The sequence below is a fragment of the Protobothrops mucrosquamatus genome, unplaced genomic scaffold (assembly GCF_001527695.2).
Source record: "Protobothrops mucrosquamatus isolate PMUCROS unplaced genomic scaffold, P.Mucros_1.0 scaffold1052, whole genome shotgun sequence".
Classification (NCBI taxonomy): Eukaryota; Metazoa; Chordata; class Lepidosauria; order Squamata; family Viperidae; genus Protobothrops; species Protobothrops mucrosquamatus.
This window is the reverse complement of record NW_015387284.1, coordinates 96831-116135: the sequence shown is the minus strand read 5'-3', so window position 1 is coordinate 116135 and position 19305 is coordinate 96831. Positions and strand designations below refer to the sequence as shown.

The window sequence follows — 19305 nt, the reverse complement described above, 5'->3', positions numbered from 1 at the left end:
TCAAATCAAGTTATTCTGATACTGCCTCTGCAGTAAAAAGGGACTAACTGAATGAAAGAATGAAAATAAAGTGTCATAAATAGACACTACCTATTAGATCCAAGATACAAACTACAATTTTCAGCAGATCTTGCTTGCATGGCCACTAATGAGGTACACGGGAAATGCAATACTGTAATGATCTTGAAGAAAGCCACAAATTCCATATACTGTATCATCCCTTAAAACTCAACTAAGGCATTGCAGATAGAAGAGCATTCATATAAAACAGAAGTTCACTGAAGACAGGATTCCTATCGATTTTATAGCCACATCCTTGGATAGGTGCAAACCCAGATTTAGTAAGGAAAGAATCCTAATACTCTGTATATTAGAAATCAAATGGATGGATGGATAGCTCCTGTAGGAGTTGGCAAACTTGGCTAAACAGGGTAACATAAAATAGAAATACCCATCCATCTATTGCAGGGGTGTCAAACTGCCGGCCCATGGGCCGGATGCATCACACAGAAACCGCACCCACCCCATTGCCGGCAATGGGGGAAAAGTCATGATATGTCGCGACATGTCACGTGACTTGCGAGTTTGACACCCCTGATCTATTGTATGTAGTCAGAGGGCTTGCTGGATTTAAGACATAGGTAATTGAGAGTGATGCCATTCAAACAAACACTGGCTGGTTCATTTGGAAGGCTTTTACAGGCCTCCTATGGCAAATCTAACAGCTCAGGCAATGGCCAAAATGGAATTTCCTCATAACATTGCTTCCACTCAATTCCTTCAGAATGTTTTGAAGATCACTGCCTAATCGATGCTATTCCTGTTGCTCTTGGAACACAGAGCAGCAGGGAGCACCATTGGCCAATCAGGGCTCCCACCAGCTGACCAATAGGAAAGTGAAAACATCATCATTTAGTCAGTGACTTGTCTCATGAGGTAGGAGTTCTAACTTTACACACACAAAAAAAAAATAATATCCCATCTTCCATGTTATCAGTACAGATTCTGTATATTTGGCTGTTGTTGTTTTTTTAAGTTCTAAACTGCTAAGAAAGAAGATCTGGCTATCAAGTTTTCATTTGTCCTGAATATAAATTGTCACAGCACTATCCAATAATAGCATGGCATCATTGTTTCCCAGCCAATACTTTTTCACAATGGTTACCAATCACGAGTGTTGGCTGCAGTATAGCATCTCCTTAAGTGTGGGAAGAAAGGAAGTGAATAATTAGAAGGTGTGAGGCAAGGAAAATCAAGTCAGGCAGTGCTGATTAACACAGTATAAACCACTAACTATTATTATGAACTATAATAAATTAGGTCAATACTAGAATCTATTTTCTAACCCAACTGAAATATAATTCTAAACATTTAAAAAACCCAAATTTAGGAAGTAGTACAAATCCATAAAGTAAATTATAATCTAAAAATGCCTTCCAGTTAAAATTGAACTAAACTATTTACTTTTCTTATATGAAGTTATTTTAGACATCAAAGCATAACCCCATAACATAATTAGCCATTTTTTCAAAGAAAGGATTGAACACCCTTTCAAAGTCAAGAGTGGTGCATGCTACTTATATAAGCAAGGAAAATCAAATCAATCAGGTTTTTTCCCCTTCAGGTCAATTCCTGCTGAATTTTACAAGCTGCCAAACAGAATTTGGCCAAATTGTAACTTATGGATGGGTTCCATGATGGAAAGTGTAATAAGCGAAAGAGAAATGCAGAATTGATCTGTGTAGCCTAGTAGTCTGTAGCAGGTCTTTTCATACTGATGAGAACCTGATGGGGCTCTGTGAAAATCAAGAGGGGGGAATTAAACGTTCTTTTCAACACAGCCAAATTTCTATCGCTAGAGTCGTGCTTCTTGATCTAAGAATTGTTTTTAATAGCAGTTCTGTAGTATGAAAATGTTTGAAAACCCCTGGTCTAGAGATAAAGGGAGCCCACTGAGCAATCTAAAAGGATGCATTCGGCAGTTCCACGTTTTCCATCATTGCAAGAATGCAAATGTTCTGGAAAGCTTATTTGAATCTTCCGCTAACAGTATCAACAGATCACTGGAGTCAGCCAAATGAAATGCCTTCTATGAAGAGGTACTTCTAATGGCACAAGATTAAAAATAAACATTGTAACTATATTATATAGCAGTGGCCCCCATCCTTTTGGGTACCAGGGATCGTGGAGGTGGTTCTTCCGTGGACGGGGTGTGTGGTTTTGTGCTCTGCCTGAATCCCACATGTGCATGAATGGGGCTTTGCTCACTTGCGCAGCCTGGTTCCCGGTGGACCACGGACCAGTGCTGGTCCATGGTCCAGGTTTGGGAAACCCTGTTATGTAAGCATAATTATACTCCTATATAACTGTATCTTAGACTTCCACTAATAAGTTTTAACACAGAATTTTGACACACTGCAGGTTATATCAATGCAAGTGATATAATACATCTGGAAAAAATACATCTATTGACCAAAATACAGCAAGTATTTTTAAAATAGTAGTTCCATACATTATCTGAAGATGAGCTTCTGCTTCCTCTTCTTCTATGTCAAAGGAGCAAATTGCATGGCTTAACTCCATGTGAAAGCAGAATGTGGAGTGCCATAGCATTTATTTCTTCTATAGGGGCAATTTCAAAACTGGAAGTCAGCCTTAATGTTCTTGGTGATACATTGCAAGACAACTAGTGTTTCCTTCATGCAAACACAAAGAACTAAGAGTCAAATGTACTGTATAGGGTAGAGCAAGAGAATGTCTGTTCCCCCCCCCCTGCATACTACAGTGAAGTATTCCTTAAATATCTTTGCTGGGCAGCTGCTGGTTTACCAACTTATATATAGAATTCAAAGTGACCAGCAAACCAAATTCCTTTCAGCAAACAAAGTTCAGAGGTTAGCAATATCTTATTGGTTCCTATGACAGAGGTCCTTTTGTAATAGGCACATGTCAGTAATAGCAGCATCCAGAAAAGTGTAAGCAACTACTCAGAAAAAGATGGCACTCAGGCAAATGATTGAAATTCATATTATACCTTTCTGTGGAGTATGGAGGAATTAAAGGCAAGAGTTCCAAAAAAGCAGAACACAGCATGAATAGTAAAGACACCGAGACAAGGCAGTCAACTCTGATGACATGCCATGAATCTGAACATGTAAATAACAATATGTCATAGATGTAAAAAAAAGGAAAAAAGGAAAAAAAAATGAGGCCAACAGTGTGGGTGCTGCAAAGTAAGATAAACGGCAGAGCTATCTATAAACCATGATTAATACTGCCCTGCTGGTTTCAATAAAGTTTGATAATAGCACATGCCAATGATTTGAGATGTGGTAGCAGCTGAAAGCTGCCTTTTAGGTATTCACCATTCAATAATAATAATAATTACACCAACAGATAGGGTTTCTTTCACCTCCCACCACTGTTTCCCCCCTTTTTTGCACATTCACTTAGCAGTGTACAAATCAATAAATCCATCTTCCCTTACATACACCCATTCACCAAAGTGCCTGTTCAATTATTTGCACAACTTGGTTGAGACATTTATAATTGCAATCTGATACAGCCATGCCATTGTTAAATTCTTTTGAGAGTAATTGTGGTTTTCATTTATAAACCTGATGAATACAACAGAAAATCCTGTTTCCCTGAAGTGGCCAACTATATTTCAATGGGAAGACTTCTAATATTGAGTTGAATCTTCTCACTGTCTCCTACTTTCACTGTTCAACAAAGTGATATTTTGAGCCATCCTTTCTATGATTCTAGAGACAATATTTAGCCATCTTGGCTTATAGCCATAATGGTTTCATTTTTCTTAAAAAATATCCTAGTCCTTTTCCAGTTAGTCTATTGTAGTGAAATCCATATTTCAATATGTGTTGAATGAATATTTCACTCTATATTCCTTCTTCCTCCATTCCACTGGCCTCACAGGTTTAAAAGAGGAAATAATATAACAGATCTTCCTAATATTTTTACTATACTATGTAAATTTCAGATATTTGTATTATGTTCCATACTTAGTCAGTATAAACAAATCAACTACAAATATTATAATCATTTTCATAACGAAGTAATTCTAGATCATTTTAGAAGCATTTTCCCGGATCTTTTAAAATTTTAAAATACTATGTCCTATTCATGCTAGCATAATGCAAATATTAAGATTAAAATAGACAGAATTATCAAGAAGACAAATTCAAACAATGTTTCCTAAAACAGATTTCTAATACACAATCTTTCTGTGATGTCTAATAATCCATTCCCTTTTTTCCAATCAGAATCTAGCATCTGATGATGACCTAGAAGTCTTTAAAAACTTAGCTTTCTCACAGATCATGGGTTATGGGGCTGCAGAAGCCCTATGAGTAGGGTTTATGGCACATAGTTTGCCAAAGCGCACAGTATATATATTTTTTCTTATTGTTTTTTAAATCTGTTTACACAAAAGCTACTTAGAGTTGCTTTGGACCTGGGCAGCATCTAAATTTTTTTTTTTAAAAAAAAAAAAGGATTTCACATTCTATTTTCATTCAAGACATAGCTTCTCATTGATATATGCACACAACATAAATGCCATGAGAAAGATTTGAGTAAGATTTCATTGCTATATATTAAAGAAAGTTAAAGTGGTCTCAGGAAGAAACACAATGGGAAATGTGAGCAAACAGCAGTACAAGTCTTAATAAAAATAAAAAATCACAATCAGAAGGAATACTGAAATGTTCTGTTCACAAATTTTCTGCCAGTAGTAATCCTTAGATAACCGTAGCAATAGCAATAGCACTTAGACCAAGGATGTCAAACTGCCGGCCTATGGGCCGGATGCGTCACGCCAAAACCGCGCCCACCTCATTGCCAGCAATGGGGAAAAAGCTCCGATATGTCGCGTGATGTCATGTGATGTCGCAAGTTTGACATGTCTGACTCAGACTTATATACCGCTTCATAGTGCTTTACAGCCCTCTCTAAGCGGTTTACAAGAGCCAATATATTGCCCCCAACAATCTGGGTCCTCATTTTACCGACCTCGGAAGGATGGAAGGCTGAGTCAACCTTGAACCAGTCAGAATCAAACTGCCGAATTGCTGGCAGTCGGCAGTCAGCAGAATTAACCTGTAGTACTGCATTCTAACAACTGTGTCACCACGTATGTAATTTTCTGAGAAAACCCAAATAAATCTGATTTATCTGAATATACAGAGAGCTGTTTAATTTAACATTAAAAGTTGCTAAGCATTTTTAAAATTTTAACAGGATGCTTTCAAACACTTAAATGTTTCTAAAGCCCTTTCAAGAAGACTGTACAGTAAGTATTTGTTTATATTTAAACAGTCCTGTACCCCCTGCATATAAAGAGGAAAACACAGATCATATATAAATGAGAGCTCCCTGCACTATGAGCTTAGTTGTTATGTTAATGACTGTCATTAGCATGCAAGTGAATTGAGCACTGATCTGGTAGAGGCCAAACTAGATGCAACACCCATTTGCACAATTAGCAACTGCATGAATGCATTTTTTAAAAAAAGTAAACTGCAGATGCTCAGTCCAGTTCATGGTCATGCCATGGGGGAGGGCTTCCATCTCTAGTTAGGCAGTTACATGCACTGGGAAACAGATTTTTATTTAACTTGATATCACAATCCGTATTCACAGGAAATTCTCAGGGTAAAATAGCAACAGTAATGTGGAAATCATGAATCTGTAGCGCCTTAATGCTCTATATTGGATTCTAAATTCAGAATTACTTCCGCTTCGAAAACCCTCGCACAAGCTTCCAGGTATTTTGGATTACAACATTCATCAACTTTTATCCAGTTTCACTAGAGATAATGCGACTTGTAGCGCAAAGGTTCTGAAGATGACTGGATTAGCCCCTAGCCACAAGAATGCCAGAACCAGTAGCTCTCCTCTTACGTCCCTTAAGGAGGTGTGATGGTTCCTTAAGGAGGTGTGATGTTCTGATTCCCATTTTATCAGTTTCACAAAAGCTGCTGCTGCCGTCAGCATAAGTGTTTGTTACCAGTTCAGAAGTGGAAATGAAATTCAATGTGCCTAGGGCTAGAACATTTGGGATGCAAATGACTACAATTCTTTCAGTGCTAATTTTGGAGATTAAAATAGGAGCAGGTGTGTTTAAACAGGGATTTCATTTGAAAAGCGTTATCGGGTTGGAAGGGAAGGCAAAGTTATCTGTTCAGAGCAACTATCACCAACAGTAGAAAACAGGTCAACAAAAGAGAATTAAATCACAACTGTGATGGAGTCTAGTAAATTTTATATATTATTTTTTGTTGTATAAGTTGTAATTTGAGGTCCATTGACACTCTTGTTATATAAGTTAAGACACTTCCCCCTATCACTTGTCTAGTGATAGAAACCTGTAGTTCTGATTTTAATTTTATTAAAATGTACAAATATTAAATACAAATAAGAAATACAAATAAAAAAACTATAAAAAGTTAAGAAATGAAGAAAAAAATAATAAAAAAATTAAAAAGTAGAGGAAACAGAAGCGAGAGAGAAAATATAACAATATATTTCTTCTTTCCTCCAGGCAAGTATAAATAATTTAGTTAACTTGACACCTTCTCTAGTATTATAATTTTTTAAAAAAATCTCTTCTTTCCATAATTTACCCTTTATTAATAGTCAAATTGCAGAAAGCACATAATTCAATCCCAATCAACAAAAGTCTATTAAGAGCTACCAGAAATAGGAACACATATTTTAATCTTGATCAAAAATTTCAATTTTATAATCCAAAACTTACCATTCTATCTAGAGATAAAGCAGAAAAAAATATTTCCCCATTTACAAATTGTATAGTCTTGCTATACAATATTGGTCTAAAAGAAATCCCATTAACAACTACCAGACACCATAACATATATCTTTTAATCATCAAATAGATTCAATTTATGCATTTTCTTTTCATTTTTTAAAAAAGCCTGATCTTAGTTCCATCAAGGGGTGTCCCAGAAATTGATTTCTTATCAGTTTCTCCTTGCCTCTTTCCCGGAGCCGATTAAACAGTTTCTCTTTGTCTCTTCTCACAAAGAGTTGACTTGGTTCCATACATTGCTTTTCTAAATATAACATAAGGTTTTCCAAGTCAATCTTCTGATTATCTTTATATGTCTCCTTTAATTATGAAAGCATCAACTGGTTTCATTTGTAAATCTATTTTGACACTGTTTTCCATAACACCCATATACTGGCATTTTAAAATCCTTTTTTGGATCTAACATGTCTTTTTCCATATCAGTTTATAAGTTTTCACTCTTGACACCAGAAATTTTTAAATTTTTAAATCTCAAATCAGTACTAGCATCAGTCTGTTTTATCCAATAAAACCTGTTGTTCTTCTATATCGTTTGCTATAGTACCACACTATCTTGTAGCAATAGCAATAACATTAGACTTATATACCACTTCAGAATGCTTTAGAGCAGGAGTCCCCAACCCCCAGCCCATGGCCCAGTACCAGTTCACGGTATGCCAGCAACAAACAAGCAAAGCCCCATCCGTGAGATGCAGGCAGCATACAAAACCACACACTCTCCGGTCCACAGAAAAACCTCTCTCCATGGAACTGGTCCCCGGTGCCCAAAAGGTTGGGGACTTCTGCTTTAGAACCCTCTCTAAGCGGTTTACAGAATCAGCATATTGCCCCCAACAACCTGGATCTTCATTTTACTGACCTCAGAAGGATGGAAGGCTGAGTCAACCTTGAGCCAGTGAGAATTGGAATTGCTGGAGGGAGCAGTGATTTAGCCTGCCAGATTGCGTTCTAACCATTGCACCAACATGGCTCTTAAATGTAAATAGCTTCTGCGTAAATTAGTGAATAAACAGGCCCACTTCTGGCCATGATTGCTGAAAACTGATGGCACAGCTTCTAACCATTCTCAGCAGAAACCAAGGAGGAATGTAATATAAGCCCTATGAATACAGGTAATCCTCAAGTTATGACTACAATTGAGCCCAAAATTTCTGTTGCTAAGGGAGACAGTTGTTAAGTGAGTTTTGCCCCATTTATGACCTTTCTTGCCACAATGGTTAAGTGAATCACTCAGTTGTTAAGTTAGTAACAGGGCTGTTACGTGAATCTGGCTTCCCCACTGACTTTGCTTGTCAAATGGTCGCAAAAGGTGATCACATGACCCTGGAACACTGTAACAGTCATAAATATTAAACAATTGCCAAGCATCCAAATTTTGATCGCATGACCATGGGGATGCTACAATGGTCATAAGTGTGAAAAACGGTTATAAGTCACTTTTTTCAGTGCCGTTGTAGCAATAGCAATAGCACTTAGACTTATATACTGCTTCACAATGCTTTACAAGCCCTCTCTAAGCAGTTTTTTTTTTACAGAGTCAACATATTGCCTCCAACATTCTGGGTCCTCATTTTACCGACCTCGGAAGGATGGAAGGCTGAGTCAACCTTGAACCAGTGAGACTTGAATTTCCAAACTGCTGGCATCTGGCAGTCAGCAGAAGTAGCCTGCAGTACAGCATACTATCCACTGCACCACCAGTAAGTTCAAATAGTCATTAAATGAATGGTTGTAAATCAAGGACTTCCTGTACAGCCAGTTTGGTATAGAGATTAAGGCAGTGGTTCTCAACCTTTTTAATGCCGCGACCCCCAACCGGTCGTAAGTCGAGGACTAAACCGGTCATAAGTCGAGGACTAAACCGGTCATAAGTCGAGGACTACGCAACCGGTCGTAAGTCGAGGACTTTCCCTGCCCGGGAGCGCTGTGCATGCGTGGTTCCGCCCCCTGCGCCGGCCGAGGCATAGCTGGCAAGCGGCAGAGACGGAGCAGGCCGACCACCAGCTGGCCCAGCTCAAGGGAGGTAAGGCACCCGCCGGAAAAGGGGAAAAAATGGCAGACAGCCTTGCTTGGCGACCCCCGTGAAATGGTCGATCGACCCCAAATGGGGTCCCGACCCATGGGTTGAGAACCACTGGATTAAGGCATCAGGCTAGAAGACAGGAGACTGTGAGTTATAATCCCCCCTTAGGCAGAAAGCCTGTTAGGTGACTTTGGCCAGCCACTTTCTATCATTCCTAGGAAGGAGGCAATGGGAAACCACTTCTGAAATCTTTGCCAAGAAAACTGCAGGGACTTGTCCAGTCACCAGGTGGCAAGATTTGATTCAAAGTCACTACAAACATACATACATTCCCATGCATATCATTATTGTAAAAGAAAGAACACAATTCTCCTCAGACTCCAGCCTTCCTCTGCCTACACGTACTGTATATTCTGTACTTTCAACCCTAAATATGTTATCATCCTTGGCTACAAAAAACTTGCTCAGGCCTGCTGCAGCAAGAGTTTGAAACCTAAAAACCAATGCTTTTCATTTCTCCCAGATACAAACCATGGTCTACATGACATTTTCTGCATGGCATGATATAGTTTCTTTGAGTCCAAACTGGCTTCTGAGTTTTTCTGAGTTTTTTTTTCCAGCTGAGGTTTCCAGACCAGATGCAAAGACAGATTCATGCAGAATGTATCCTAAGGTTATGCGGGTCATCCACAAATAACTGTTACTTCCAAAACATGTCAACAGAACTTTACAAATTTGGGCCATGCACCATTGAAGAAGAGAGAATCAAATTGCAAAAGGCCATGGCAATGCATGAGGTTTTCCTAATTCTTTTTATGACATTTGTGTGCCATAAAAGACACACATTAAAACTCTAAAAAAAAATAAAAATGGAGCAGGATTCCCTGAATGATAATTTCCATTGTTGTCCCATTGATATTCTTTCTCCAAATCAGGCATCTTAATACTAAGAATTCCAGGGTTATATGGCACTTTCACTGAAAGTTTAGTTCATATCTAAATCATATCATTTTTTGTCTGAAATGCATATATGCCTTAGATATATATAACTGTGTTAAAGATAACAGATTTCTAGACTTTTTGTATATGAAGAAAAACTACATAAAACTGCTACTTTTTAAATAAGGAATAGATAAGGTATTCTCATAGACAAAAAAGATACTTTATTGCTTCCATAGATGCCTAAGACAAAGTCATTCTGATTTAGAGACTTGTCTTAAGACATCACATCTAGCTAATGAGAAAATTTTCTGATACTTGAAAAACTGTAACTATCTAAGGTAACTCTTTAGAGCATAAGAGAATCAGTACTGCTGTGTGAAGCAGTGAGACTAATCATATTAACTGCATAATTTCATAATTAAATTTAAATCTAATTCAAATAAAATGAAATGAAATTTTGGCATTGCTCCACTGCTTCATTACTTTATTCTGATCAGATCTACTTTTAGAGTTTAAGTCCCAGCATACAACTCAAAAGTTAAGTGCCATACTTTCAGCGTGAAAAGTTATGAAGCCTCAAATTCATCTGTGGTTTGTCTGACTGTAGCCTTGAATCCAAATCGCTAAAGCTTTATGATCACCACTGAACTTCACATTTGTTTCTCAAATAAATGTTTAGAGAGTTACTTTAGTAGTTAAGCATTTTTTTAAAAAATCACTACGTTGTGAAACCTGCATTCTCAATCCCTGCACTTTATCCCTAATTTCTAAAGTCAAGACTTCACTTAAACATAAATGATTTCAGCTTCAATCAAAGATAAAAGAATCAAAAATAAATATATAAGACCAGACAGCACTAACAGCAACCCTGGGCAATTAAAAAAAAAGTTAGATAAGGTTTGGGAACCCTGTAATTCTTTTCCATAATAGTCTATAGGACCTTTTAATAAACTTACAGGAACAACCATATGCATATATTTTTAAAACTCGTATGTGTAATGTTGCAGCTAAATGTACTTTAGTTTTCTGTCCAGACAGAAAACAGTCTGGACAAAAACATTGCAACTATGCTAAAATAAAAGGCATATTTACTCACCTACAACCTGGATGATTTCAGCCAGTAAAACTCCATCGGTCACATCTTGCTGCAGATCTTTTATCAAGCGTTTATGGCCAGATTTTGCTAGATAATGATTGGCCCAATCGGTGTAAATCTGTAGAAAGGAAAAGGAGAGCCAAAGTTAGGCCCTTTTCTGTTTAAATCATTAATTTCTCCCTTAAAATTAATGAAAGCCAGCCTCAACTTTGGCAGCCTCTGGAACAAGTGGGACAAAGCGTTTCCCTTCTTTTCCCAAACCAGTTTGAAGCAAAGTTAGCAACATTAAAATTCAAGGCATTGTGCTGATCAAGTATTCAGCTTATTATACCGGGGCTTTCTTGTATAGAGAAATTTGACATCAGAGCAGGAAGAAAATAAAGAAAGCTTCTAAACATGCTACAGTCTGAATTAATAAGTTATCAGACATGGAACTAAACAGTCTGCATAAGAGGCTGGACTGGATTTCTCTACTGAGTTGACATTCTCCTTTTGTGTCCTTATCGAGAAGCCATACCGATACTGAAATGTATGACTGTGCACATGTTTACGCCAAGTTTCGTAAAAGTAAATAATTACGGTATTTTAAATGGATACATTCTTTTAAATTGCAGTTAACCAGATATGTAAATTACATTAGCACTACCACATAGCACCGGGCTGTCAACGGTTATAAAAGGGCTATTCAGGATAAGGTTTGTAATATGCAAAGTGTGTTTTCCCCCCCAAACAGCTTAAAAGGTCTATGAGTCTTGACAATTTCTCCTTTATTTCCAGTATTTTCAGAGGAGATGTACACATATACAAGGTTGCATATACACAAAAAAATGTACATGGGTATCTGATTTCTATTTGAAATAATTATGTTCCAACTTGATTAACTAAACATAAAACAAGGTTCTTAGAAACAACTAACTGAAGCTAAAACCATTAACCTTGCATCCCAGAAAGCACTGATGCACTTAAAATATACATTGGCCTTTGGAATGCAAAACTTTACATCTACTTCTGAGATTATAAAAGACAGATATCTTCATACAAGCAATTTGAAAGTAAGCCCTACTGTAAGCAATGGAAAGTGCTTCGAAATAAAAAAGATTCATAAGAGGCGGCTGTTTATGTCCTTATCCAGAGAATTTTCTTTCATCACCATTCATTTTAGCGTGAGCTCAGCCAATACAAGCTATACGTGGTGCAGTGGTTAGAATGCAGTATTGCAGTCTAACTCTGCCCACAGCCTGGAGTTCGATCTTGACAAGCTTGAGGTTGACTCAGCCTTCCATTCTTTTGAGATCGATATAATGAGGACCCAGATTTTGGAGGGCAGTATGCTGGCATTGTAAACCTCCTAGAGCAGGCATGTCAAACTCATGACATCACGTGACATTGCACGACATATCGGAACTTTTTTCCCATTGTGGGCAATGTGGTGGGCGTGGTTTTGGCGTGATGCATCCGGCCCGCGGGCCGGCAGTTTGACATGCCTTTCCTAGAGAGTGCTGAAAAGCGCTATGGACTGGTATATAAGTCTAAGCACTATTGCTACTGCTATTTTGAAAAGTGTGTTGTAAGAGTTAGATGAACAGTGTTTTCAGTTGTGTTTTCACTATATTCAGTTAATATTTATTATTTGTTAGATTTACACCCCACTTGTTCTCGAAATACTCAAGTTAATGTACATAGGACCTACCTCTCTAATTTTTATATTATATCTCATTACTCATTATATATTTTCCTTGTACTCTGCTGAACACTTAATTACACAGTTCTGTCTTATATCTAAGAATATTTACCCATATAGTAAGTCTGTATTACTTTTATCCTTCTAATCTGGTCCATTACCTTCTCTTATTGGTATCATTATTATGATTTATATTACTTTGACATATGATTATTATTACTTTGTTGTTTTGCATGCATGCTGAGAGTTTGTGCACCAGAGACAAATTCCTTGCGTTTCTATCACACATGGCAAATATTCTATTCTGTTCTGTTCTGTTCTGCTCTGCTCTGCTCTGCTCTACTCTGTTCTCATTGTGTGACACATCACTTTTACATCAATTTTTATCATCATAGTTGAAAAAAAATTGTAAGGAGCACTTTCACCATCTAGTTAAAAATCTCAGAACAGTAAATGCATAAGTGGCCGATTACTTTGCTTGGCCAAAGCAGAAGAATGAAAGAAGCAAGATTAGTGATAACACATGATAAACAGCTATGTTCTAGAAATAAGGTGTGGAAAATAAGCTGTTTCCTGACATCTTTGAATATCAAAGATGTCATTGCTACAATCCACTTGCTGAAAGGAACTTTACCATATGTTTATTTGAATCTGATAAAATTATCTGTGCTGGGAGAAAAATATACATCCTGCATTTTTATTTTCTAGCTCAGTATTATGAATACTAAATTAGCCAGGTCATTTCTCATTTTTAATTTCTCGCTTTATATTTATTGTTAGCTTCCTTAGTATACACTATACATCAAACCAATTATGGTACACAAACAGAAGGCTCCTTGCTGCCAGGCATTGTAACTTAAGCTTTCCTCCATTTTGCTTTTCACACTTAGGAGATTCAACAGTATAAGTTCCAACTCAGTTGTTTGAGATGGGAACTAGTGATAGCATACTGTGATTTCCAATATTCCCTCTTCCTCTAATTAATGAATCAAAAGCTATCAAATATTTCAAGGGACTGAAAAGATTAAAAAAGCAGCCGAAGATTGTAACAAACTGAGGAAATTTGTTATGTTGGTTTTCCTGAATATTTTCCTTCTTGAAACTGTGTATTTATTTCTGAGCAAAAATACAATCATTTACTCATCAGCATATGAAGTTGCTGTATAATGAATGACATTGTTGGTTTGTATCTATAGAAACTATCATCTCTCAGCTGGCAATGCTCCCTTAGGGTTCTCAGGCAGAAGTTTTCCAGCAGTAGTAGCAGAGGATTTTCTAATACAACATGTGCCGTACTAGTTATGACAAAAGCAGTTCCCATTTACAGCTTGCCTCCCCATAGTTTCTTTCTTCAAGGGCTATCTCCATCACAGTCAGACTCTGATGATGGAATCATCCTCATTTAGGTTAGCAAGCACTTTGAGAGAAGGGTGATAATTTGTCAATGGGAGGGAGGTAAAGGTCAACACCTCCCACAGACAGTGTTAAAAACTAGAATCTGTAGAAAAGCAGGCTGAGCTGGAGGCGGGGTTAAAGGTGTCATTACTTTGGAATCATTGCACAGTCACAAGAGACCAAAATCTATTTCCCTCCTGTGAATTCCATTGACCTTATCTAGTACTGATTTAGCTTTGACCATTAGCTGATTAGATTCTTATGTATAAGTGACAAAAATAAAGTTTTCTGTGCTTTGAACTGAAGCACATGCTTCTGGTTATTTACGTGTGAGAGAATTGTATCCAGAAGTCCAGCTGGTTTGGTCCACTCTGTAAGCACTGGTGGTTATTTTTTTAAAAAAAAAAATTGGATAACTAAGTTATCCTAACTAGTAGAGAAGATAACCGTGTACATTTTTGTCAGGATGTGGCAGGCAACTTGTTTAAAAAGAGTAAAACAAGAACAGCAGCAGAAGCCCAACTAAAGGCAATGACAACCCAGAAGTGCCAGGAACTAAGTGTAGGGAGAAGTACCAGTGCCTAGAAAGATAAATAAGAGGAGGGGGGAATGGCCTGGTATGGGAAACCATCTCTCTGCACTTTGGTCTTATTGGCCATCCCACTTACATGCTGATTAACTGGTTGTTTCATTTAGAACAGATGTCCCCAACCTTTTGGGCACAAGGGACCGGTTTTGTGGAGAGAGGTTTTTCCGCAGACCCGAGGGGGCATGGTTTCATGTACTATCTGCATCCCGTGGATGGGCTTTGCTTGTTTGAGCAGACCGGTTTCTTTCTTTTTTCTTTTTATAAGACGTTTTATTAGTTTTTCAATTTTACAGCCAAGTATTTAGGAAGCAGCGCGGTGATAGGGTAGTCAATAGTCCAATAACAAAATATTTCATACATATCTCAGATTACATCATTAAAAGCTCCCTCTCTATTTCCCTTAATTATTGTATCAAATTCAAGTTAATACATTTCTAATTATAGCTCAGTTGTTCAATACATTTATCAATATAATTTTGCTTACACATATCCATGCCCTGTTTTTAAATTTTACCTAATTCCAATTACCGTATTCCAATTTGGCCTTTAATAACCATAATGTTTAAACTTCAGGTAACCCAAATTTCCCTAATTTCATTACAGAGTAGTTATCATGTCTAAAATAGACATATTATTCAGATAGTTACATTTTTAAAAGTATATTCTATTTCTCGTCCTAGGAGCTCATCATTTACTAATAAACTGTCTTTTATTGTCACAATATTACATTTCCATATTACATTTCCATATTACATTTCATATTACATATTACATTTCAAAACTATAGTCTAATAGCTAATATTACATTTCAAAACTTTATTACATTTCAAAACTATAGTCTAATAGCTAATTTCCATATTACATTTCAAAACTATAGTCTAATAGCTAATTTTCCATATTACATTTCAAAACTATAGTCTAATAGCTAATTTTCATTTCCTTTATAAGTCTAAGTCCTGGATATTAGATCAATCAATATCTCTAAAAATCTCCTTAGTGCATTAGATAAGATTTTAAGCTGTTCCATCATCAATCAGCAATAAAGAGAAAGAGGAAAAGGAAAATCCCATTTTTGAATCTAACTCTAGCTTTCTTTTTGTGCCAAGCAAGTTTTCATACCAGTACCCTCAAATCCTCAAGTGGGTCTCCCTTCATTCCTACACATGTTGTTTGAATCCAGGGAGACCATCCAGTTATCAATTTTTCAAAGGAACTGACAGACCGGTTTCTGGCATGTCGTGGACCAGTGCTTGTCCACGGACCGGGATTTGGGGACTCCTGATTTAGAAGACTCTCCTACTTGTATGTCATGGTTGTGACTGATTTTGTATTAATACATCCATATTTTTAAATGGTAAAAATAATATTTAAGGGCTAGAAAAGTGCTGCAAGATTATAACAGTTGCATCTCATAGTTGCATGAAGATTATTTTATATAGAGACTTTCACATTCATTTTTCATACTTTAGATGTGAATTCAGGGTGTGACACATCAACACTGCTTTTGCAAATATAACCCAGCATTTTTCAGTTCATTGCTGAAACACTAAAGATGAGCAACCTAGAGTTTGACAGATGTTTTCATAAAATTAATACAAACAGAACATAGCCTGCAAGAAGGAAAAATAAGACCTAAGGAAGTATCTCTTTTCTAAAATTAGGAAGCTTAAAAACAACACAGTGAGGAAAATATGCAACTCTACTTATCAAAAGTGTCGTGTTGTCAAAAGCTTTGACAATCCAACGCCCATAGTTTGTGAACCCAGACTATGAGGGATTAATTAATTTATTCATCAGACAAAAAGAATTCTATCTTGTGTGGAAACGTTCCCATTGAAATTGGGTTACCAAGTAAGAATATTTATTTATCCTTGGCTTCGTAACCTAACAAACTCATTCATTTGAGATAAAATTTATTTGATCTAAAATTTCAGCTAGAATGACTTGATAAATAGGAAATAAATCTGATGATATATATATAACATAACAACATAATATATATGTGTGTTACTATTGAGATCTAAATTGTTATGAAAAATGACAAACCAAATAATTCAATACGGCAAGGAGTACTGCTAGTGTACAAAACATAGCTGTATGCATTCAAATCCTACTCATGCAATGGACTACAAGCAAATTTAAACATGCACCTCATTTTATGCACATCTTATCCTTAAACAGCTCTCCAGCTGGCTTCCAGTAAATTTTCAAGGGATGCTTATAAGCCAATATTGTTATTTTGTTAAAATTCTTAACAGTAATGTAAAGATCACAAAACAAAGCAAGCAACTAAAATAGAATAATTCATCTTAAACAGCAGTATTTAGTGTTGAGAGTAACATATATAGAGGGATAGTGCATAGGTAACAATCTCAGTTCTTCAACCTATGAGTTCACATTTGGGGTGAAAAGGCTATTCTTATCTATGGAATTTAACAACTGCCAGATTATAATAGAGAAGACCCCTGGAAAAAAAAATGCAACCATGCCACGAGGAGAGAAGCAGGCATATCTTTTCTGTTTTCTGATCTTCACTTTTTGAGGACCTGCCAGTGTGACAATAACTAGCCATCCACTCTCTGTATTGGTTTTGGCAGTAATATCAGGAAGCCACAATGTCAACCTTATGGAAGGTCTTCCAAAACATTGATATGCCCACAACTGNTCCATGCTATAGAGAATATTCACACCGATAATAGCTTATTCCATTTTCTGAGGGAAATCCTAGTTTCCTACATATCACTTTGATATGGCTTCATCTTGCCTCAGTGAAAGGTTGGTCCTGAGATGTGGGCTCTGATATGAAGACATGTCCTCAGCAAGTAGTAAGATAAGCCATCTGGCATTGGCAATAGGAAGGTATGTGGACAAAATGTTAAAGCATTAATAGACTATATTGTGCTCATGACAACATCTACATAAAGTCAGGTATACTTTGACCCTTAAAAACAACAAAGGCAGCAGAAAAGTTATTTTAAAAACTCTTAGAAAACTTTGTGTTCACACACAACAGCTATCTCTAACATGCCAAGTTTCCTCACTACACTTGTTTCATTGTCTGTTAATTTACAAAACATATATCTTTCTGCTATTCCTCTGAACCTACAATTTTAAAAATGAATCTGTCTCTGATGATATTGCTTAGGGAGACACTACAGCAACAGCTGAGTGGTATATTTTTGGTTTCAAACATCATAATTAGAACTGGCCAAAGAGTATGTTACTTCTTACTAGCTTTTGAAACCAGTCAGAAGAAAAATCCCCCTCCGCATACTTATAGACAATCCATAAGCTAAAATGCCATGCGTGTGATCTTGTTATCCAAAACCACCAGGGATTTTTGATATTCACACATATTTAAACTTAGCATCAGCAAGCTGAGGTGAACCTCACAAGAACATGCACAGTTGCTGCTTGTCACAACCCAACCAAGTGCAAAATAAGAATTAAAGGTATTTTTCCCACCATAGTTACTATTTTTGTTTGTTTTTTCTTAATTAATTTTAATTAATGCATTTCAAATTAAGTAAAATACCTTGTACAAGTGCTGTAATGATTCAAAGATAAAAGTTAGCATCTTTTAGACATTTAAAAGTTAGCAACTGTGGACAAATAAAAAAAAAATCAAGGTAATGTTTTATTAGCTAAATTGTAGCCACATATTTCTATGGGTTAAAAGAGATTTCTGGGTATATAGTTTATACTAACATTTGATGCATTCATTTCAACCATTCATATTGATGGTCTCTTACAAAACTAGTAATTACTCTAGCACATCATAACCTATCTCCAATAAAACAGGAACCTTTTAATGTAATCATATCACCCCAGAAAGCATATTTCCCTTCCCCTCAAAATTCTTCCATATTGACATTTTTAACACAAATTTTGACTTTTCTATGTTTCTAAATCTTGCAATATTTTCTATTTTACAGCTTGCATTCATTGTATAATAAGTATAATTCAAAAGTATTGGTAATATTTAAGTAAAAAAAATAGATATGTACATCTAAGTGTATAGTTACCAAACACGCAAAACATTTATAAAGATTGTTATTGAAATATAGAAATAGCTGAAGCAAACATATTAGATCAATAACAGAAAAATACTAACTTGAATAATAACCTTGATCTTTAACAGCCTTATATATTATGTATTTATATACATTTTAAATGCTGTTCTAGCCTTAACTATCACACTGTAAACAAAGGAAGCATCTGTAAAATCAAATACCAAAAGCCATACAGCTGAGTTGCAAACTCTAAGACCAATCAACTGTGTAGATAATAGCACTGCACTAATCAATAAGAAAACATAATTGGCTTACTCTTTTATACTGATCATAGGAACTTTTACTTCTTTCATAAGCTGGAATCCGGAAATTCATATTTATTGGCATAATCTCTAAAATGAAGATAGAGAAGACTTTGGCGATACAGCTTGACTCTTCTCTGTCAGATGAAACACAGCAGAGGGCAAAGTATGCTCCAGCACGTGAACCTTGGTAGTTAATTTTAGTGGAGGTCACCATTCACTCTGGTTAGATCTTCTTACACAAGATAAGGAATGCCTTGCTACTTTTGCACACCCACCAAATGCAAGCCCCATATGACCCCCAATACATCTGGTTACTTCCTTTTCTTTCCAGTCTGCTTCAAGTATAACCCTGAGCCCTTGTTAAAGTTCACAAAACATCAACTGTTTTGAGGGGAGAAAAGTATACCTAGG

At 36.5% G+C, this 19305-nt stretch overlaps 1 protein-coding gene across 1 annotated transcript in view; it reads right to left on the bottom strand.

The window, feature by feature from the left end:
- Positions 1-19024, bottom strand: part of LOC107291112 (neuron navigator 2) — a 75892-nt gene extending 56868 nt beyond the window's left edge. Inside the window, exons 1-2 of the mRNA XM_015820074.2 lie at positions 18905-19024; positions 10912-11029 (exon numbers count right to left, since the gene is read on the bottom strand). Of these exons, the coding sequence (XP_015675560.2) occupies positions 10912-11029; positions 18905-18976 (190 nt within the window). The 5' untranslated portion in view covers positions 18977-19024. The remainder of the gene's footprint in view (positions 1-10911; positions 11030-18904) is intronic.
- Positions 19025-19305: the final 281 nt, after the last annotated feature.